The sequence below is a fragment of the Ranitomeya imitator genome, chromosome 2 (genome assembly GCF_032444005.1).
Source record: "Ranitomeya imitator isolate aRanImi1 chromosome 2, aRanImi1.pri, whole genome shotgun sequence".
Lineage (NCBI taxonomy): Eukaryota > Metazoa > Chordata > Amphibia > Anura > Dendrobatidae > Ranitomeya > Ranitomeya imitator.
In genome coordinates, this window is record NC_091283.1 from 368,328,419 (window position 1) to 368,351,595 (window position 23,177).

Here is a 23,177-nt window from a genome sequence, read left to right on the forward strand (position 1 = left end):
GGCATTATTTCCCCTTTTCCAGTACATTATCTAGTAAAATAAATGTTGTCATTCAAAAGTATAACTCATCCCATAAAAAACAAGCCCTCACGCTGCCATATTGATGGGAAAAAAAAAGAGTTATGGCTCTGGGAAGAAGGGTAGGAAAAAAATGAAAACGAAAAAAAGGAATAACGGAAAGTTGCAAGCTGGCGAAGGGGTTAAACCAGAGTGTTTTATCACACAAATTAGTTAATAAATAACATTTTCCACATGTCTACTTTACATCCGCATAACTTTTTAAGCATAATTTTTTTGTTCCGAGTTAGAACCGTTAAAAGTTGACCAGCAATTTCTCATTTATACAACAAAATTTACAAAACCATTTTTTTAGGGACCATTCACATTTAAAGTCACTTTGAGGGGTGTTCATGACAGAAAATACCCAAAAGTGACACCATTCTAAAAACTGCACCCCTCAAGGTGCTCAAAAACACATTCAAGAAGTTTGTTAACCCTTCAGGTGATAAAATGCACAAAACAATTTGTTCTGCAATTTCTCTTGAGTACGCAGATAACTCGTGAAAAATTACTGTTTGGGCGCACGGCAGGGCTCAGAAGGAAAAGAGCACCATTTGAATTTTGCAATGCAAAGTTGTTTGGAATCGATAGTGGACGCCATGTTATGTTTGGAGAGCCCCTGATGTACCTAAACAATGGAAACATCCCACAAGTGACCCCATGTTGGACACAAGGAATTTATGTAGATGTGTGGTGAGGACTTTGAACTCCTTGATGCTTCACAAAATTTCAGAATATTGAGCCATGAAAATGTAAAAAAAAATAAAAATTAAATTTTTACCACAAAAATATTGTTTTAGCCCCACACTTTTTATTTTTACAAGCGTAACAGGAAAATTGCACTGTACAATTCGTTGAGCAATTTCTCTAACTACTGTTTGGGCACACGGCAGGGCTTGGAAGGAAGGAGCGCAAACTGAATTCTGGAGCTCAGTTTAGGCTTAAAGGGAACCTGTCACCCCGTTTTTTCAGATTGAGATAAAAATACTGTTAAATAGGGCCTTCGCTGTGAGTTACAATAGTGTATGAAGTGTACCCTGATTCTCCACCTATGCTGCGAAATACATTATAATAATAATAATCTTTATTTTTATATAGCGCTAACATATTCCGCAGCGCTTTACAGTTTGCACACATTATCATCACTGTCCCCGATTGGGCTCACAATCTAGAATTCCTATCAGTATGTCTTTGGCATGTGGGAGGAAACCGGAGTGCCCGGAGGAAACCCACGCAAACACGGAGAGAACATACAAACTCTTTGCAGATGTTGTCCTGGGTGGGATTAGAACCCAGAACCCCAGCGCTGCAAGGCTGTAGTGCTAACCACTGCGCCACCGTGCTGCCCACATTACCAAAGTCGCCGTTTTCGCCTGTCAATCAGGCTGGTCAGGTCAGGTGGGCGTGGTGACATCGCGAGTTTGCATCTCGGCTTCAGGAAAATGTCCGCCGCGATCTCCATCTGCGCACGCGTGGCAACCTGCGGCCATTTTCCTGAAGCCCCGTGCAGCAGAGCACTCCATCTGCGCACGCGCGGCCTCAGGAAGATGGCCGCCCCCACCGATGACAATGGTACTAGCGCAGATCGCGCGCTTTTTCTTCACCTGCGCGCAGTGGATTCGGGCACTTGGACATGCGCACACCACTACGCCACCAACGGAAAGCTGGGGAAGAAACAGCGATGTCACCACGCCCACCTGACCTGACCAGCCTGATTGACAGGCGAAAACGGCGACTTTGGTAATGTATTTCGCAGCATAGGTGGGGAATCAGGGTACACTACATACACTATTGTAACCCACAGCGCAGGCCCTATTTAACAGTATTTTTATCTCAATCTGAAAAAACGGGGTGACAGGTTCCCTTTAAATAGCAGATGCCATGTCAGGTTAAAAGAACCCCTGAGATGCCGAAAGAGAAGAAAACCCTACAACTGACTCCATTTTGGAAAACACACCTTCTGAGGAATTAACCTAGGGTGTAGTGAGCATTTTTAACAATCAGGCAACTCACATAATTGTATAAAATTAGGCTGAGTAAATGGAAAATTATTATTTTTTGTCCACCCAAAAAAAATACTGTTGAGGCACAATGCAAAGCTCAGAAGGGAAGAAGTACAGTGGGTATGGAAAGTATTCATACCCCTTAAATTTTTTCACTCTTTATTCCATTGCAGCCATTTGGTAAATTCAAAAAAGTTCATTTTTTTCTCATTAATGTACACTCTGCGCCCCATCGTGACTGAAAAAAAAAAAAACAGAAACATAGTAATTTTTGCAAATTTATTAGAAAAGAAAAACTGAAATATCACATGGTCATAAGTATTCAGACCCTTTGCTCAGTATTGAGTAGAAGCACCTTTTGAGCTAGTACAGCCATGAGTCTTCTTGGCAATGATGTTACAAGTTTTTCACACCTGGATTTGGGGATCTTCTGCCATTCTTCCTTGCAGATCCTCTCCAGTTCCGTCAAGTTGGATGGAGAACGTTAGTGGACAGCCATTTTCAGGTCTCTCCAGAGATGATCAATTGAGGTTAGGTCAGGGCTCTGGCTTGGCCCGTCAAGAATGGTCACAGAGTTGTTCTGCAGCAACGTCTTTGTTATTTTAGTTGTGTACTTAGGGTCATTGTATTGTTGGAAGGTGAACCTTTGGCAAAGTCTGAGGTCCAGAGCACTGTGGAAGAGGTTTTCATCCAGGATATCTCTGTACTTGGCCGCATTCATGTTTCCTTCAATGACAACCAGTCGTCCTGTCCCTGCAGCTAAAAAACACCCCATAGCATGATGCTGTCACCACGTTTCACTGTTGGGATTATATTGGGCAGGTGACGAGCAGTGCCTGTTTTTCTACCGCTTAGAATTATCACCAAAAAGGTCCATCATTGTCTCATGACACCAGAGAATCTTATTTCCCATAGTCTGGTAGTCCTTCATGTGTTTTTTTTTAGCAAACTCTATGCAGGCTTTCTAATGTCTTGCAATGAGGAGAGGCTTCGGTCAGGCCACTCTGCCATTGTGGAACTTTCTCCCATCTCCCTACTGCATCTCTGGAGCTCAGCCACAGTGATCTTGAAGTTCTTCTTTACCTCTCTCACCAAGGCTGTTCTCCCACAATTTCTCAGTTTGGCTGGACGGCCAGGTCTAGGAAGACTTCTGGTGGTCCCAAACTTCTTCCATTTAAGGATTATGGAGGCCACTGTGCTCTTAGGAATATTGAGTACTGCAAAAATTCTGTTGTAACCTTAGCCAGATCTGTGCCTTGCCACAATTCTGTCTCTGATCCAGTTCCTTTGACCTCATGATTCTAATTTGGTCTGACATGCACTGTGTGCTGTGAGGTCTTATATAGACAAGTCTGTGCCTTTCCAAATCATGTCCTATCAGTTTAATTAAATACAGCTGGACTCCAATGAAGGAGTATAACCATCTCAAGGAGGATCACAAGGAAATGGACATCATGTGACTTATATGAGTGTCTGAGCAAAGGGTCGGAATACTTATGACCATGTGATGTTTCAGTTGTTTTTTTTTATTAAATTTGAAAATATTTCTACATTTTCTGTTTTTTTTTTCAGTCAAGATGGGGTGCAGAGTGCACATTAATGAGAAAAAAAAAATGAACTTTTTTGAATTTACCAAATGGCTGCAATGAAACAGAGTGAAAAATGGGGTCTGATACTTTCTGTACCCACTGTATAAGCCGATGGGGCCATAGACTGTGATAATGATAGCAGAGTAAATGTGCGTTCTGACGTGCATTATTTTTGGGAGTGTCCACCTATTGGAGGTGGTCACTCAGATGCAGTTTACTACTTCTGAGTGTCCGCCTTCAGTAGGCAGACACTCACGAAAACGATACATGTCAGAGCACACGTTCGCTCTGCCGTCACGATTACAGTCTATGGCCCCGTCGGCACATACGTCCGAACCTGGTTTTGCCGAGGGGGTTGGGAAATATGAACCAATGGGACCCAAGAACACAATAGGAAAGCACCCTAAAAATAGCAACAAAATTTATCACACAATTTCTGCTGAACATGGCAGTACCCCATATATGGATGTACAGTACTGCTTAGCCATACGACAAGTCTTGGGAGGGACGAAGCACTATTTGCCTCCTGGAGCACAGATTTTCCTAGAATAGTTTGCAGACATCATATACAGAGCCCCTAAGTGCTAGAAGAGCAGAGTAGCCCACTCAAGTGACCCCATTTTGGAAATTATACCCCTTTTTTACTTTATCTATAGGCGTAGTGATGAATTTGACTTCATCAGTGTTTTCTGCTATTGTAGTGCCCAGTACGTTCTAGTGCCCATACATTAAGCCCAGGTTACACTTCAGGAGACACGCAAACAGTAAATTAAGCAGGCTCTCATCGCTAGAGAAAAGCCAAACATGTGGGCGCTAAAGGTTGTTTAGGCACACTGTGGGCCTCAGAAAGGGGGCATTTGGATTTGGGAGTGCAGAATTTGCTGAATTTTTTTGGGGAGAAGCGAGGAGCCATTTAGCTTTTCCGGAGCCTTTGTACTACCAGTAACTTGGAAGCCCCCCATATTTCCATTAACAGATGACGGACCTGAGTGGGGACTTGCCATTTTTGTGGACTGAGTTAAAGCTTTTATTGGAACATTTTCCATAACACTTGGGATCACATTTATCCGGCGCTCTATGCTGAGAACTTACATTGGGGTTTTCATCTAAATCTATGAGTGATGTATTTGAGATGAAACCCCCGAGGGATCCATTCACTTTAATTCGGCAGCAGATTTACTTTGTGCTCCATCTTTCCTCAGTTCAGTGGTGTCCTTCTTTTCATCAGATTACAGGTTAGACAGCGTCCACAGTGCCTCCATCTGCCTCAGCCTAAACTTACTGGGATCTTTGGGAAGCAGAATGAACAAATCAATAGTAGGTCAAGAATAGATTTCATTTATTTTTTACGCTGTTCTTCGTGCTGTATGAGTGATTAGACAACTTTATTCTTCGGTTTAGTGCGATTACATCGATACCAGATTTATATCGGGTTTTTATATTTGGCAGTTGTCACCCGCTAAAAGATTTTTTTTGGTTGAAAAAACAAGTTTTGCATCCCCATATTCGGAGAGATATAATTTTTCCATATTTCTGCAGATAGAGTCATGTGGGGGGTCTTGTTTTTATTTTTGCGGGACGAATTAACGTTTTTATTTGCTACAAATTTTGGGCACATTACATTTTTTGATCAGTTCTGTATTCCAATTTTGCGGAGGCAGGATGAATAAAATCCAAAAATTCAAGAATTGTGTCTTTTGTTTAATTATGTCAAACACAGTGTGGAAAAAGTGAAGACAACTTCATTCTTCTGGTCAGTACGATTACAGCGATACCAACTTGCTTAACTGTTGACAATCAATTACAGAAGTGCCCAAACTTTTATATGCTGCTGTAAAAGACCTTTGGTGGGTTTTTTATTGATGAATTACTCTTTTTTTTTTTTTTTTTTAATCCAAGCATATTTGTCCCAACTACAGTGGAATTGTAGCCTCCTGATTGCATAGCAGAGCTGACTGGGTCTTCTTGGGTCCAGCAGCTCTTGCCCCTTTCCTACATCCAGTGATCACATAACTGCTGGGTCTGGAGGAGTAAGTTAGTTATTCCTATTTCTGTATACACAGCGCTTGTGAAGTCCTAACAAACAGGCAATCCATGCATGGGTTGTGGATGTCGAACAGCCGCATGACATACAGCCATAGCGAATCGAATATAGAGTATCTTCGGTGTTTTCGAATATCATTAGAACACGAGCGTGCTCGGATAACACCTTATTTGAGCACACTCGCTCATCACTAATATTTTTACAGCATTTCGGAAGAAGTGGTGAATCTAAGACCACAGAGCTCACACAAAATGGTAAAAGCCATTGACTGAGGAGAATCTGTGAGATCTCTGCATTTAGTGGTTACTACTCACCTGGGTAGTCATATGTGGGAATCTCCTCTTTACACCACTCATCACCAATCACATATGTCTCTATAGTATTATCATGGGTCAGATCTTCATCCTGGAACAAATATTGTAAAAGTCACAGACAGATGTAGAAGTCACTTCTATGATCAGCTCTAATCCTGCCATCTCCACCGTTCTCATTACACAAGTATAAAACATATAATAGTGGTGGATAAAACAAGACTGAGCACAAGACCTTCACAGCCGTCTACACATCATAGGGGAGATCTCATGACATCTTCTCTCCATCTACCTGATGATCCAAAGGAACATCTAGATTTTCTTGTTTACAGTCCTGAGGAAGAATAGGAAGTGGACATTTCTCTGGTGTTGTCTTGTTACTGGATGGAACTGGAGGAAACACATACAGGGACTGAATTAATTTTTTTACATGCAGATAATTATAGGCTGCGTGTATTTAGTCCTGTCTATTACCTGGTGATGTGAGGGACTGGGGAACCTCCATCATGACGTCCTTGTACAGATCTTTATGTCCTTCTAAATATTCCCACTCCTCCATGGAGAAATAGATGGTGACATCCTGACACCTTATAGGAACCTGACACATACAATGATACCATCACCCCCCGATCCCTTCATAGTGTTGTTATTATACAATGTCCCAGCATTCCCAGCAGTGTCACCTCTCCAGTCAGCAGCTCAATCATCTTGTAAATGAGTTCTAGGATCTTCTGGTCATTGATGTCATCATGCATCAGGCTGTGAGGTGGAGGCCCTGTGATTGTGCTCAGGGGACTTTCCCATCCCTCAGACACAGGGTCCTGACAGCGCTCAGAGGTCTTCACTAATATGTAATCCTAGTTATGAAGAGACACATTAATAAATGTCACTACAGACATTTCCAGAGTCCTCACCTCTCCAGTTCTGTCCATCTGTTATTTCCATAGATAAGAATGATGTAATGTGACGTCATCAGAATCTCTCACCTCTCCAGTAAGCCAGAAGAGGATCTCTAGGGTGAGGTGTAACATCCGGTCCGCCATCTTGTCCCTTTCCATCCTTGATGGGTCAATCAGGAAAATCTTGTTATATATAAGATCTCCACTGAGAGGATCCAATATCGTAGAGACCTGAATGGGGAGAAAATAAAATCAAATACAAAACAATTTCTGAAGATAATAAAGGGAAATATATGAGAGAAGATATAAAGCAGATACTCCATAATTAAGGACAGATCATGTCAGACCCTCAGATGAACGATGCAGCTAATCATTGGCCACCGAGGTGTTACCAACATATATGAGAAGTGGACAACCATGAGGGCCACTTCACCTACAATGACCAGCAAGTGATAACTGTACTAGAAGAAAGTTAATCGGGGATCCAGATTTTCTGTGAGGCACTTTATAATACACACACAAATATGTCTGCGCTGTGTGGACAGATATTAGACAATTTGTATTTTTGATAATTCATTTTATTACTGAACATCTGCTGTTGGTCAATCCAAAAAGTTAATAAACCTGAATATTTAAGAAAGTTAAAGTGTGGTTTTGTCTTTCTTAGGAGAATATTGATATGTTCAAAATTATGGGGTAACTAAATGATAAACAATTTGAAATGGGAAAAATCAAGTTTAACCCCTTACTGACATTGGACATACTAATACGCTGATGTCAGTATCCCCCGCTTTGATGTGGGCTCCACCTCAAATCCGGGACATTTCAGCTGTTTTAAACAGCTGGCATGTGCCCGCAATAGTCGCAGGCAGAATCGCGATCTGCCTATGGCCATTAGTTAAATGCCGCTGTCAAACTCTGACAATAGTATTTAACAAGCGCTTCAGGCCATCCGGCTGGAAATGCGCTCACCGGTGGCCCGTATCACGTGATCGTAGGTCACCGGTGTGTCGGTATGACAGCCATGAGACCTCTATGGTTGTTGGTGCCGGATTGCTATGAGCGCCACCCAGTGGTCGACGCTTATAGCAAGTCTGTAATTCTGCTACATAGAGGCAATCTGAGCATCGCCTCTATGTAGCAGAGCCGATCAGGCTATGGCAGCTTCTAGCCTCCTATGGAAACTATTGAAGCATGGCAAAAGTTAAAGAAAAATAGTTTTAAAAATAAGAAAAAAATATATAAAAGTTCAAATCACCCCCCTTTCACCCCATTCAAAATAAAATAATTAATAAAAAAAAAAAAATCAAACCTACACATATTTGGTATTGCCATGTTCAGAATCGCCCGATCTACTGTATCAATAAAAAAGGATTAACCTGCTCGCTAAAAGGCGTAGCGAAAACAAAAGTCAAAATGCCAGAATTAAGGTTTTTCTTGGCACTTGCGACAACATTGCATTAAAATGCAATAACGGGCGATCAAAAGATCATATCTGCACCAAATGGCATCATTAAAAACATCAGCTCGGTGCACAAAAAATAATCCGTCACCCAACCTGAGATCATGAAAAGCAGAGACGCTACGGGTATCGGAAAATGGCACAATTTTTCTTTTTAACAAAGTTTGGAATTTTTTTTTCACCACTTAGATAAAAAAAGAACCTAGACATGTTTGGTGTCTATGAACTCATAATATAAACATAAGGATGAATGACCTCGGGAAGATCAAATCATCCCACAACCCGGAGACACCATCACGTGTTTCTCAACGCAGTGATCCAGAACACTGCTCCCATCCCTTATGGGAAATATGCAAATGCATGTAGAAAAGCCGCGGAGACACCATCACGTGTTTCTCAATGCAAGCAATAAATAGCCAGGTCTTTCACCGGGAAGGAACAACCACGGGAAGGGCAGCATCCAAAAGGAAAACCACCTATACCAAAACATGGTATCCATCCATAGACAGCTGTTTCAGGGTATTTGCCCCTCATCAGTGTGGAGCAGGAAACTGGCTATTAGGAGCAGTGCCTAGTAAAAGGACTATAAACAAAAGGATGAATGACCTCGGGGAGATCAAAACATCCAACACCGCAGAGACACCATCACGTGTTTCTCAACGCAGTGATCCAGAACACTGCTCCCATCCCTTATGGGAAATATGCAAATGCATGTAGAAAAGCCGCGGAGACACCATCACATGTTTCTCAACGCAAGCAATAAATAGCCAGGTCTTTCACCGGGAAGGAACAACCACCACGGGAAGGGCAGCATCCGAAAGGAAAACCACCTATGCCAAAACATGGTATCCATCCACAGACAGCTGTTTCGGGGTATTTGCCCCTCATCAGTGTGGAGTAGTTAACTGGCTATTAGGAGCAGTGCCTAGTAAAAGGAGCAAGCAATAAATGATGAGGGGCAAATACCCCGAAACAGCTCATCCCACAAAAAACAAGCCCTCACATGGCCATATTGATGGAAAAAAAAAAGTTATGACTCTGGGAAGAAGGGGAGTCATAAAGTCCATCCATGGAGTCTGTCAGTTTCTTAACCCCTTGACCCTGAAGCCTGTTTTCAACTTCCTGACCAGACCATTTTTTTCAATTCTGACCACTGTCACTTTATGAGGTCATAATAATTCTGAGATTGTTTTCTCGTGACATATTGTACTTTATGATAGTGGTAAAATTTCTTCAATTTCTTCAAAATGGAAATTTGGCGAAAATTTAGAAAATTTTGCAATTTTTAAACTTTTAGTTTTTATGCCCTTAAATTAGAGAGTCATATCATACAAAATAGTTAATAAATAACATTACCTACGTCTGCTTTACATTAGCACAATTTTGGAAACATAATTTTTTTGGTTAGAAAGTTATAAGAGTTAAAAATTGACCAGCGATTTCTCATTTTTACAACATAATTTGTGAAACCATTTTTTTTAGGGACCACCTCACACTTGAAGTGACTTTGAAGGGTCTATATGACAGAAAATGCCCCAAAGTGACACCATTCTAAAAACTGCACCCCTCAAGGTACTGAAAACCACATTCAAAAAGTTTATTAACTCTTCAGGTGCTTCACAGGAATTTTTGGAATGTTTAAAAAAAATTGAACATTTAACTTTTTTTCACAACATTTTTACTTCAGATCCAATTTGTTTTATTTTACCAAGGGTAAAAGGAGAAATTGGACTAAAAAAGTTGTTGTACAATTTGTCCTGAGTATGCCGATACCCCATATGTGGGGGTAAACCACTGTTTGGGCGCATGGCAGAGCTCGGAAGGGAAGGAGCGCCATTTGACTTTTCAATGTAAAATTTGCTGGAATTGAGATCGGACACCATGTTGCGTTTGGAGAGCCTCTGATGTGCCTAAACAGGGGAAACCCCCCCACAAGTGACACCATTTCGGAAAGTACACCCCCTAGGGAACTAATCTAGATGTGTGGTGAGCACTTTGAACCCCCGAGTACTTCACAGAAGTTTATAACGCAGAGCCGTGAAAATAAAAAATCCTTTTTTTTCCACAAAAATTATTTTTTAGCCCCCGGTTTTGTATTTTTCCAAGGGTAACAGGAGCAATTGGACCCCAAAATTTGTTGTCCAATTTGTCCTGAGTACGTTGATACTCCATATGTTAGGGGAAACCCCTGTTTGGGCGCACGGGAGAGCTCGGAAGGGAAGGAGCACTGTTTTAGTTTTTCAACGCAGAATTGGCTGGAATTGAGATCGGACGCCATGTCGCATTTGGAGAGCCCCTGATGTGCCTAAACAGTGGAAACCCCCCAATTCTAACTGAAACCCTAACCATACTCCTAACCCTAATCCCAACCCTAATCCCAACCGTAAATGTAATCCAAACCCTAACTTTAGCACCAAACCTAACCCTAGCCCTAACCCTAACCCTAGCCCTAACCCTAACGGGAAAGTAGAAATAAATACATTTTTTAAAATTTTATTATTTTTCCCTAACTAAGGGGGTGATGAAGGGGGGCTTGATTTACTTTTATAGCATTTTTTGGGGCGGATTTTTTTGATTGGCAGCCGTCACACACTAAAAGACGCTTTTTATTGCAAAAAATAGTTTTTGCATCACCACATTTTGAAAGCTATAATTTATCCATATTTTGGGCCACAGAGTCATGTGAGGTCTTGTTTTTTGCGGGACGAGTTGACGTCTTTATTTGTACCATTTTTGGGCACATGACATTTTTTCATCGCTTTTATTCCGATTTTTGGGAGGCAGAATGAACAAAAAATAGCAATTCCTGAATTTCTTTTAATGGGGGGCGTTTATACCGTTCCTTGTGTGGTAAAATTGATAAAGCAGCTTTATTCTTCAGGTCTGTACGATTACAGCGATATGTTTTGGTGCTTTTACACAATAAAAACTATTTTATATAAAAAATAATTGTTTTTGCATGCCTTTATTCTGAGAACTATAACTTATTTAGTTTTCTGCTGATGATGCTGTATGGCTGGGTTTTTTTTGCGGGACAAGATGATGTTGTCAGCGGTACCATGGTTATTTATATCTGTCTTTTTGATCGCGTGTTATTCAACTTTTTGTTCGCCGGTATGATAATAAAGCGTTGTTTTTTGCCTCGTTTTTTATTTATTTTTTTGCAGTGTTCACTGAAGGGGTTAACTAGTGGGATCATTTTATAGCGCGGGTCGTTAAGGATGCGGCAATACCAAATATGTGTACTTTTAGGGTATGTTCACACGTTCAGGATTTCCATCCTTTTTTTTTCAGGACTGTTTTTTTAAAAAACTGCAGCTTTTGGCAGAAAACGCAGGTCCTTTTTTTGGTCCTTTTTTGTCCTTTTATGATGCGTTTTTTGATGCGTTTTTTGATCCTTTTTTTTTATGCAGTTTTCTAACCCTAACCCTAACCCTACCCCTAACCCTACCCCTACCCCTATTCTAACCTTAGTGAAAAAAAAAAAAAAAAAATCTTAATTTTTTTATTGTCCCTACCAATGGGGGTGACAAAGTGGGGGGGGTGTCATTTACTATTTTTTTATTTTGATCACTGAGATAGGTTATATCTCAGTGATCAAAATGCACTTTGGAGCGAATCTGCCGGCCGGCAGATTCGGCGGGCGCACTGCGCATGCGCCCGCCATTTTGCAAGATGGCGGCGCCCAGGGAGAAGACGGCCGGACGGACACCGGGACGCCGGGTAAGTATAAGGGGGGGAAATTAGGGCACGGGGGGGGGCATCGGAGCACTGGGGGGGGCATCGGAGCACGGGGGGGGGGCATCGGAGCACGGGATCGGAGCACGGGGGGGCAGCCACACTCCGCCCACGCACTTCCGCCCGCTCCCCCGCACTTCCTGCTGCAGCGGTTCTGCACATCAAATCGCAGTAAAACCCGCAGATATATTTTTGATCTGCGGGTTTTACTGCGGTTTTGACCTCACAATGGAGGTCTATGGGTGCAGAACCACTGCGGTTCAGGAAAAAGAAGTGACATGCTCCTTCTTTTTTGCCGCAGCTATTCTGCGCGGCTTTTTAAACGAAATTCCGGATCATGTGCACAGCAGTGACTGTTTTCCATAGGGTTACATTGTTATGTACCCTGCATGGAAAACAGCTGCGGAACCGCAGCGGCAAAACCGCTGCGGTTCCGCAGTAAAAAACGCACTGTGTGAACATGGCCTTACTGTTTTTTTTTTTATTTACATAAATAAATGGATTTATTGGGAAATATATATATATTTTTTCCTTATTTGGGGATTACTTTTTTTTTTCCAGGACACCGGAACAATGCGATCGCTTCGCATTGTTCCGATGGGAAAGCGCAGGGAGCCCCCATCCCTGCGTGATGCCCCTCTATGTCGCTGTCACTACTGAGAGGGGTTAAATGCCCACGTACATGTACAGCTGACACCTGCACGAGATCGCCGCGGCGCTCAGCGTGAGGCCGCGCGATCGTGCCGCTGTACTAGTACTGTGGTTTGCGGGAACTCAGTTCACGCAGAGCAGTACTAGTACGGCGCATGTCAGGAAGGGGTTAATCTTATGGCGATCAACTTTTTGGAAAGCACCAACCACAGCCCCCAGACACTGATCAAAAAAGTGACTGTTCTCAGTAGGATTTAGGTTTGGTGAGGAGGGGTGTATCACTATTCTTTCAATTTTAAGGCCTTTACTGGCAGCCGAGAAGCAGAGACTTCAATGCTGCAATGGAGCATTGTACTGCAGAACAATCATGGTTGTCTAGAAACATGAAGACTTTTTGCTGGACCATTGCTTGATGTCTTCTAAAAGCTGGCAGTAGGTTTAGCAATTGATTTTATAATGAAAAACAACTATTTTTTACTCCATTTTTAATCCATAAAAGTCCAACGAGATGCTCTTTAATAATACCAGCCCTTAGTGGAATCACACCTCTACCTTTCAGAAGCCTGAGTCAAAGTAAAGGTCTGTGTCTGTTACTGATCCAGCCACAGGCACATCCATCACGTCCGTCAAGAGTCATTTGCATGTCATCTGTCCATAAGGTCTTTGTAAAATCTTTCTTCAGACATTTCTTGGAACAGTCTTGCCGTATCCATTTCTGAGTTGCTCAGTGGTGGTCGGGTTCAGCCTCCTCACCTCAGTTTTGGCTCTGAGCACCTTGTACTTCTGGCCTCCCCGGATGTTGCAGCTCTGGAATTTGACAGCACTGGAGGATAATGGCTTCCTGGTCGCTTCAGGATTCATTCGTCTCACATCTTTGGCCGTTAATGTGTTTTTTTTCCCTCAACACATTTTTTGTGACCCTGGTGATTATTTGCAACAAAACTTTGAATGTTCTGTGATTGCTCCAATATCTATTTCAAAAGCTCTGCATCCCTCTTTAAGACTTGTAACAATTTTTGCCTTTTCAGAGTCAGTTAAATCTCTTTTTTGCCCATTTCTAACTTTGACGGTGATTTGTCGGTCAATTTTCATGTGCATGGGACATTTATGTTATGACTATTATTGCACATGAACTTATGTTATTTCACGATGTCTATTAACCTCTTCCTGACAGCCCATGGTAGATATACGTTGGCGCTTTCTGGGCTCTGTGCAGCACCGACATTAATGAACGGTGGGTGGTCTCGCAGCACTCGGGACCCCCAGCGTCCTTGAAGCACTGCGATTACTGTGCAGAGTGGTTGCTATGACAGGTGACATCATCAGGACCTGATTAGATCAGGTCCCAATGATGTTAACATTTTGCTATCTTCTGCCACGATCACGGCATTTAGAAGATAGCAGAGTGAGACCGCTGCTATACTCGCCTCTCTGACGCCCCCATGATGAGATCTGATCACATCACGAGGGATCCCGCGTTGTCCCGCCGGAGGTCATGTGATGACCTCCAGACCTGCCAGCTACGGTGGCCTGTTAGACTCAGCCTGCAGCGGAGTCTAAGGGTATGTTTCCACGGTCAGGAAACGCTGTTTGTTTGATACTGCGTACAGCCGCAGCATCAAACACGCAGCGTCCAGATGTTACAGCACAGTGGAGGGAATTTCATGAAATCCCATCTCCACTATGCGTTAAAAGACGCAGGCGGCAGACACGCGTAAACGGACATGCAGCGTGTCTTTCCAGGATGCAGCATGTCTGTTTACAATGTGTCAACGCTCCATCGCCGCACCGCAAATTTACCAGAGACTATCATTAGATGCAGTAAAACCGCATCTAATGATTAGTCATATGCATAATAACTGCGTAAACGCAGCTTACTATGCATGTCTACTAATTTAAATAAGGTCTTACCTGTTACACTGCCGAAAGTCCGTGTCCACTGCAGTTCTCGCGATAACTTAGCTTACTGCGAGAACTGCCGTGTACGTTATCGGGGGTTATCTCAGGTCACCCTAGGCTAGTTCTCACGGTCAGCTGATCGCGAGAGCTAGAGTGTAGGTGATCGCCGGAGAGTTATCTACAAGCTTTGCTATGTCTGGATGTCAGGCATCCACATGTAGCAGAGCTGGACTCGTCGTGGGACACTCGTTATTAAGGACTGTATCGGACCAAGGAGTATTTCTTTATTATTTTCAGAAGATCGATGGCTTCGTTTGGATTACCAGTGTAATAAAGATGGCAAAACTGTGTGGTGTTTCATTTCATTAAAATACTTTATTCTGCATGTGTGTGTTTTATTAACCCTTTACCAACTATAGGATTAGTAATGGTAGGAGTCTTATTGACGCCTCTCCTTTACTAAGCCGGCTTAATGTCACCTTACAAAGGTGACATTAACCCCTTATTACCCCATATGCCACCTCTACAGGGCGGTCGGAAGAGAGAGGCTAAGCACCGGGGTGGCTGGGATCTGGCATTTGTAGCCAGGGGGCCAATATCCATGGTCCCTTCCTAGGCTATGGATATCAGCCCGCAGCTGCCTTGTCTGCGTAGCCTTTTCTGGCTATAACTTATAAGGGGACCCCACGTCATTTCTTTGGGGGTCCCCCTATTTTAATAGCCAATAAAGGCTAAATATACAGCAGCAGACTGATATTCATAGCCTGGGAAGCTCCATGTGTATTAACCCCACCCCAGTCTATCAACATTGGTCCGTAGTAGCTGGCTTTCCCTCTCTGGTGCAGAAAATTGTGCAGGAACCCATGCCATTTTTTTTTAATGAAGACCAAGGAACACAACAGGAAGGTCAGTGATACTGCTGTGGAGAAATTTAATGCTGGATTTGGATACAAAATGATTTCCAAAACTTTAAACATCCCAAGGAGCACTGTTCAAGCGATCACATTGAAATGGAAGGAGTATCATACCACTGCAAATCTACCAAGACCCGGCCGTCCCTCTAAACTTTCATCTCAAACAAGGAGAAGACTGATCAGACATGCAGCCAAGTGGCCCATTATCACTCTAGATGAACTGCAGAGATCTACAGCTGAGGTGGGACAGTCTGTCCATAGGACAGCAATCAGTCGTACACTGCACAAATCTGGCCTTTATGGTAGAGTGGCAAGAAGAAAGCCATTTCTCAAAAGATATCCATAAAAAGTGTTGTTTAAAGTTTGCAACAAGTCACCTGGGAGACACACCAAACATGTGGAAGAAGGTGCTCTGGTCAGATGAAACCAAAATCGAACTTTTTGGCAACAGTGTCAAATAATATATATATTATTCTATAATAATTTGTTCTCCAAGAGTCAAATAGCGCTCTGTCCCTTTAGAGTCTTGCTGTGTGGCTAAGCAGTACTGTACCGCCACATATGGGGTATTGCCAAGTTCAGAAGAAATTGTATAACACATTTTGCCACCATTTTACCCATTTCCCAGTGTGAAAATGTAAAATCTGGGGCTAAAATTGTTTGTGGTAAAAATGTAATTATTTTTTCTTCACTGCCCAATGGTATCAAATTCTGTGACACACTTGTGGTGTCAATATGATCATTGCACCCTTAGATGAACTCATTGAGAGGTGTAGTTTGCAAAATGGGGTCACTTACGGGGGTTTCTGCTGTTCTGGCACCTCAGGGGCTCTGCCAATGTGACATGGCCCCCTCAAACCAATGCAGCAAAACCTGAACTGTAATATGGCGCTCCATCCTTTTCATGCTCTGCTGTGCTCCCAGACAGTAGTTTTCCAACCACATACTGGGTATTGGCATACTCAGGAGAAATAGCGCAACAAGCTTTGGAGTCCATTTTTTCTTGCTACTCTTGTGAAAATAAAAAAGTGGGGGCTAAAATAGCAATTTTGTAGTAAAAATGTATTTTTTTTATTTTGACGGCTCAATATTATAAAATTCTGCGAACGCCCTGGAGGTTCAACGTGCTCTCCAGAAATCTAGATAAAATCCTTGAAAGTCTAGTTTCCAAAATGGGGTCACTTGTTGGGGGTTTCCACTATTTAGGCACGTCAGGGGCTCTCCTAATGCAACATGGCGTCCGCTATCGATTCCAGACAATTTTTCATTTCAAAAGTCAAATGGCATTCCTTCCCTTCCAACCCCTGCAGTGCGCCCAAACAGTAGTGTTCCCCAACATATGGGCACGTGCTCAGGAGAAATTGCACAACAACTTTTATGGAGCAATTTCACCTTTTACCCTTATGAAAATACAAAAAATGGAGCTAAAAAAAAATAATTTGTGAAAAATTTTAATTTTTTATTTCCACGGCTCTATGTTATAAACTTCTGTGAAGCCTCTGGAGGTTCAAGGTGCTCACCAGACATCTAGATAAATTCCTTGAGGGGTCTAGTTTCCAAAATGGCGTCACTTGATGGGGATTTCCACTGTTTAGGCACATCGGGGGCTCTCCAAACACAACATGGCAACCGCTAATTATTCCAGCATATTTTACATTCACAAAGTCAAATGGCGCTCCTTCCCTTCCGAGCTCTGCCATGCACCCAAACAGTAGATTTCCCCCATATATGGGGTATCGGCATGCTGAGGAAAAATTGCAAAACAAAATGCATAGTCCATTTTCTCCTGATACCCTTGTGAAAGTAAAAAAAAAATTAAGTCTAAAAGGAAAATCTTTGTGAAAGAAAAGTAAATGTTTATTTTTTCCTTCCACATTCCATTAATTCCTGTGAAGCAACTGAAGGGTTAATAAACTTCTTGAATGTGGTTTCGAGCACCTTGAGGGGTGAAGTATTTAGAATGGCGTCACTTTTGGGTATTTTCTGTCATATTCACGCCCCAAACTCACTTCAAATTTGAGGTGGTCCCTAAAAAATGGTTTTGTAAATTTTATTGGAAAAATTAGAAATCGCTGGTCAACTTTTAACCCTTATACTCAGGGCCGCCATCAGGGCATTACAGCCATTACTACAGTATGGGGCCCGGTGATGAGGAGCAAAAAGGGGCATTTTATTCAGGCTGCCGAACGCCAACAACACAGTGCTGTAAATGCAGCGGAAATGAGCGCTGTAGCTTTAAGCCGCCGCCTGCGGCCCGGTGCATCATGGTCCAGTTCGTGATGTCACATGCTGCCCTGCTCCACTTCCTCATTCCGGAGCAGAGCAGCGTGCAGTGGGCAACGTGGCTGCGGACGACGGAGCAGAAGAGGCAGCGGGGGACCACCCGGGGGAGGAAGAATGCTGGAGACCCGAGGTGGGGGGGTATGAGGAAGAATGCTTAAGACACAGAGGTGGAGGAAGAATGATGGAGACACGGAGGGGGAGGAAGAATGCTGGAGAAGCTGGCTGGGGGCAGAATCCTGGAGACACTGGGGCAGAATGCTGGAAACACTGGGGGCAGAATTTTGAAGACACTGGGGAGCAGAATGCTGGAGAAGCTGGCTGGGGGCAGAATGCTGGAGACACTGGGGAGCAGAATGCTGGAGACACTGGGTAGCAGAATGCTGGAGACACTGGAGAGCAGAATGCTGGAGACACTGGGGAGCAGAATGCTGGAGACACTGGGGAGCAGAATGCTGGAGACACTGGGGAGCAGAATGCTGGAGACACTGGGGAGCAGAATGCTGGAGACACTGGGGAGCAGAATGCTGGAGACACTGGGGGAAAGAATGCTGGAGACACTGGGGGGAAGAATGCTGGAGACACTGGGGGGCAGAATGCTGGAGACACTGGGGGCAGAATGCTGGAGACACTGGGGGCAGAATGCTGAAGACACTGGGGGCAGAATGCTGAAGACACTGGGGGCAGAATGCTGAAGACACTGGGGGCAGAATGCTGGAGACACTGGGGGCAGAATGCTGGCGACACTGGGGGGCAGAATGCTGGAGACACTGGGGGGCAGAATGCTGGAGACACTGGGGGGCAGAATGCTGGGGGCAGAATGCTGGAGACACTGGGGGGCAGAATGCTGGAGACACTGGGGGGCAGAATGCTGGAGACACTGGGGGGCAGAATGCTGGAGACACTGGGGGGCAGAATGCTGGAGACACTGGAGGGCAGAATGCTGGAGACACTGGAGGGCAGAATACTGGAGACACTGGAGGGCAGAATGCTGGAGACACTGGGGGCAGAATACTGGAGACACTGGGGGCAGAATACTGGAGACACTGGGGGCAGAATGGAGATACGGGCATGATTGGAGATACAGGGCAGAATGGAGATATGGGGCAAGATGAAAGACATGGGGGCATGATTGGAGACACTGAGGGCAGGATTGGAGACAGATCGTGCAAGATCATGGGGCAGGATGGATATTATGGAGACAGATGGGGCAGAATGGATACTCATGAGGGCAGAATGTGAGAACATATGGCTGGAGCCAGAAATAAGACACACGGGGGCCAGGATGGGGAATATTGTTACCATAGGGGTTAATTAAAGGGATATTATTACTGCAGGGACGTATTTATTTTATTTTTTGAGGATACTGTTTTAAATGGGGGGGCGGTCCTGTTACAGTGTAGAGTGATACTATGTTGCCTTTTTTTCTTCATGTGGTGTAATGTAGAAGTTGGGAAAAATTAAGTAATGTGTTCTGCAAGCGGAGCTCGAGATAACTGTGTTATTTCCTGCAGAGACAAGTCCTGGCTGGAAGAAGTGACGGCGGTCTGTGCTGGATGAAAGATGAAGGACTTCATCTAGAGACGTCACTGGTGAGTCAGTGTTTTACGTATACACTGACACTATACACTGTATACTATATACAGAGCTCCTGTGTATAATGTCACCAGTGATCACTGTATTACCTATACATTATAAACAGAGCTCCTGTGTATAATACCACCAGTGATCACTATTATCTGTACACAGACACTGCATACTAAGTACAGATCTCCTGTGTATAATGGCACTTATGGTGATAGTATTGTGGGTTTTTTTTTATTACTGATCAGTATTGTAGTATTTAGTCACTATGTGGTGGTAATATGTGGTCTGGACAGGGTGTTGCGGTATTTGTCCCTTGTATGTGCTATTTGGTCACTTTGTGGTGGTAATATGTGGTCTGGTCATGGTGTAGCGGTATTTGTCCCTTGTATGTGCTATTTGGTCACTTTGTGGTGGTAATATGTGGTCTGGTCATGGTGCAGTGGTATTTGTTCCTTGTATGTGATATTATTCGGTCACTGGTGGTAATATGTGGTCTGGACATGGTGTAGCGGTATTTGTTCGTTGTATGTGATATTATTGGTCATTTTAAAAATTGAAAAATAAATATATACCTAAACTGTACTGCATATTTTAACAAATATTAAATAGGTTACAGCAGAGTAGGGCCCGGCCAAAAGTGTCTACCGTGTTATGGTGGCGGCTTAAAAAATCCTTTGGCCAAAACAAAAGCTGCCGGCTATATATGTGTGATCTGGTGATGGGAACTGTTAATGTGCGATAGATGAGAAGTGGAGTTTTTCCAAGAGAGAGCGGGGGTACTGTGGACAGTTCGAGGGGGGGAGGCGGGGCTGGGGTGGAGCATCAAGGGGGCCCCGAAAAATTTGCCAGTATGGGGCCCGAAAATTTCTAGTGGCAGCTCTGCTTATACTATACATACGCGCAAAGAAGCCTTATGAAACGTCCAATCTTAACTTCTATGACTGGTATTAAGGTGTCTTAGGTGAATATATAGATGACTTTGCAAGCCACTTGCAAGTGCATTTGGCCCCAGATGAAGCCATACCCCCTAGCGGCAATACACGTGGGGTAATCCCTCTCTCTGTATCTACGCAGTTCAAACAATAAGAAGAGCCCCAAAATACCACATCCTAGATATAGATTTCCCTGACCCCCGACTCCACAGCACTGCCTCACTACTGACCATGGACATAAAGTGAAGCACAGATTCATCTCAACTAAAAGCCTACATTCTTAGTAGAGATGTCCGAATGCGTTATCCGCGCATGCTCGAGAGCTAACCGAGTGTCTTTGGCGTGTTTGAATAATATGTTGGAGTCCCCACGCCTACATGTCTCAAGGCTTTTCGACAGCCACAACACATGCAGGATTGTCTAACAAACAGGCAATCCCTGCATCTGTTGAAAAGCCGAGAGACATAAGGTTGTGGGCATGACTGTGGAATCGGTAAGCCAAACCTCCGACTCCTCAATTTCCATGACACTCACGTCACCAAAATGAGCTCCGACTGACTCCACAGCCCTGGTTGTGGGGACGCAAACATATCTTTTGAGCATGCCGAAAGCACTCCGTTAGCTCCCGTGCATGCTCGCAAAACACATTATCTGAGCACGTTTGTTCATCACTAATCTTTAGATTAAGAAGAGAAGATATATTTATAGGATATTTCATAATTCCAAATTCTTATGAAAAAATTTACAGCACATACTGCACTGAACTACTGTATCCAATTTATTCTATATTTTGGGAGTCTTGGCCACATCGGGAGAAATAGTGGTGGCTGGGAAACGAGTACCAAGGGACGGCTGCCGACATGAGTAGGCGGAAATCCTTTGTGTCCACAAGTCTAAACATCAACATTTCCATGGCAAACAGTCTGGTAATGTGCCCATTTAGTGTTTGAGCCTGTGGGTGGGTGGCTGAGAACTTTCTGTATCGTTCCAAGGCCTGGGGTAGGGACAGCTGAATGCTGTACTGGGACAAGGATTTAGAAGAGCCTGATGATGGTGCCTCAGATTGTGCAAGGATAGGTTCAAGGCAGGAGGCATCTACACCAGTGTCATGGACACAGCTCCCTCCAATCACAACTGTCCCTGAACTGTGCACTGACGTCAGCGCGGCGACACCTGTCCTTTTATAACCTCTGATGAGGTAATGCGACCAGCCAGTCACAGCAATGCCACTACCAAGATGGCTACAGCACTAGTGACCGGCAGGCAAATGCTGCATGCTTATTGGCTGTGTAACAGGTGCCAAAGAAGCGGGGCGGGGATACGAGCACCAAACAATGAAGGGCACCCAGATAACTCGAGTGATATCGGAGGATCACCAAAAACACTCATCACTAGTCAGAAGTAGTGATAAGCGAGTGTACTTGATGCTCGGGTTTTCCAGAGTACGCTTGGGTGTTCTCCAAGTACTTGTTATTGCTCGGAGATTTAGTATTCATCGCCTCAGCTGAATGATTTACAGCTATTAGCCAGGCTGAGTACATGTGGGGGTTGCCTGGTTGCTAGGGAATCCCCACATAGACTCAGCTTGGCTAGTAGCTGTAAATCATTCAGCTGAGGCTATGAAAACTAAATCTCCGAGCACTAAAAAATACTTGGAGACCACATGAGCGTGCTGGGGAAAAGCCGAGCAACGAGTATATTCTCTCATCACTAGTCAGAAGCTGTGGTGGATGGTGAGATATGGGGCCTGGAAGTCAAAAGTTAAAAACATTGATACCGCTTTGTTTGTCGCTGTATGTTCTATTACAAATGTAAATTAGGGACCATTCTGCCCCCACAATTACCGTCCTCCATGTGATCTGGTCTCCTGCAGGGTCAGTGGCTTCAGAGCTAGAGTTTCTATTCAGGAAGCGCCCCAAAGCGAGTACCCCACCCCAGAGAGAAAGCGTCATCTGTCCCCAAACCAGAGCGCCCTCCCCTGTATACATGAGCACAGCCAGCGTTCTATTACTGTACATATACACATGGCAGAGCTGGGGGCACTATCTCCGGGAATGGAGGGGTTACTGCCCCCTGCCCAGTAATGGGGAATCTCCAGCACCTACCTCCACCTGCAGAGCCGCACACCACATATATGGCTGTTCTGTGCGCACAGGACCTGTGATGAGGTCACAGGAGGGGAGGAGTCAGGGGTCACATGATCAGGGGCCTCAGTGTATGCAGGACTCTGCTGTGCTGGTTGTCATGGTGCTGGACGAGGGGAAGTTTATGTGTGGGGTCAGGAGTAGTGTTGAGCATTCCGATACCGCAAGTATCGGGTATCGGCCGATATTTGCGGTATCGGAATTCCGATACTGAATTCCGATACTTCCCGCGTATCGGATACCGGAATCGGAAGTTCCCAGAATTCAAATTGAACGCAGCAGCCAATGAGGAATGAATGAAAGTGTGGGCACATCCTGTTTAGCATGGTGGGCATGTAAGTACTGGCAAGGCTTGGATTGGCTGCTGAAATGATGTCACTCTGCACTATAAAAAAGCGCTGCCGCCATTTTGCGCTCACTCTGCTGTGATTTCAGTTAGGGACAGGACGCTGTGTTCTAACTGAGGGCCAGTTGAGCTAGCTAATTGCTTTATTTTCCTTTCCAAAGGCTAATTTAGCAAAACGCTGTGTGTTCTTCACTGTTCACCTTGCTCTTGCCTTGCAGCGCTGTTTTAACAGCGTTCTGCAAGGTCTCTGTGTGTGTTTGTGTGTGCAGCTCACTCTGTAGTCTGTGTGCAGCCATATACCCGGTTGTATTCAGCTCA

The 23,177-nt window shown here is 44.0% G+C and overlaps 1 protein-coding gene across 1 annotated transcript in view; it reads right to left on the reverse strand.

Moving 5' to 3' along the window:
- Positions 1 to 22,514, reverse strand: part of LOC138663911 (zinc finger protein 271-like) — a 33,751-nt gene extending 11,237 nt beyond the window's left edge. The window contains exons 1-6 of the mRNA XM_069750280.1: positions 22,475 to 22,514; positions 6,994 to 7,137; positions 6,691 to 6,864; positions 6,482 to 6,605; positions 6,300 to 6,397; positions 6,011 to 6,101 (exon numbers count right to left, since the gene is read on the reverse strand). Of these exons, the coding sequence (XP_069606381.1) occupies positions 6,011 to 6,101; positions 6,300 to 6,397; positions 6,482 to 6,605; positions 6,691 to 6,864; positions 6,994 to 7,137; positions 22,475 to 22,501 (658 nt within the window). The 5' untranslated portion in view covers positions 22,502 to 22,514. The remainder of the gene's footprint in view (positions 1 to 6,010; positions 6,102 to 6,299; positions 6,398 to 6,481; positions 6,606 to 6,690; positions 6,865 to 6,993; positions 7,138 to 22,474) is intronic.
- Positions 22,515 to 23,177: the final 663 nt, after the last annotated feature.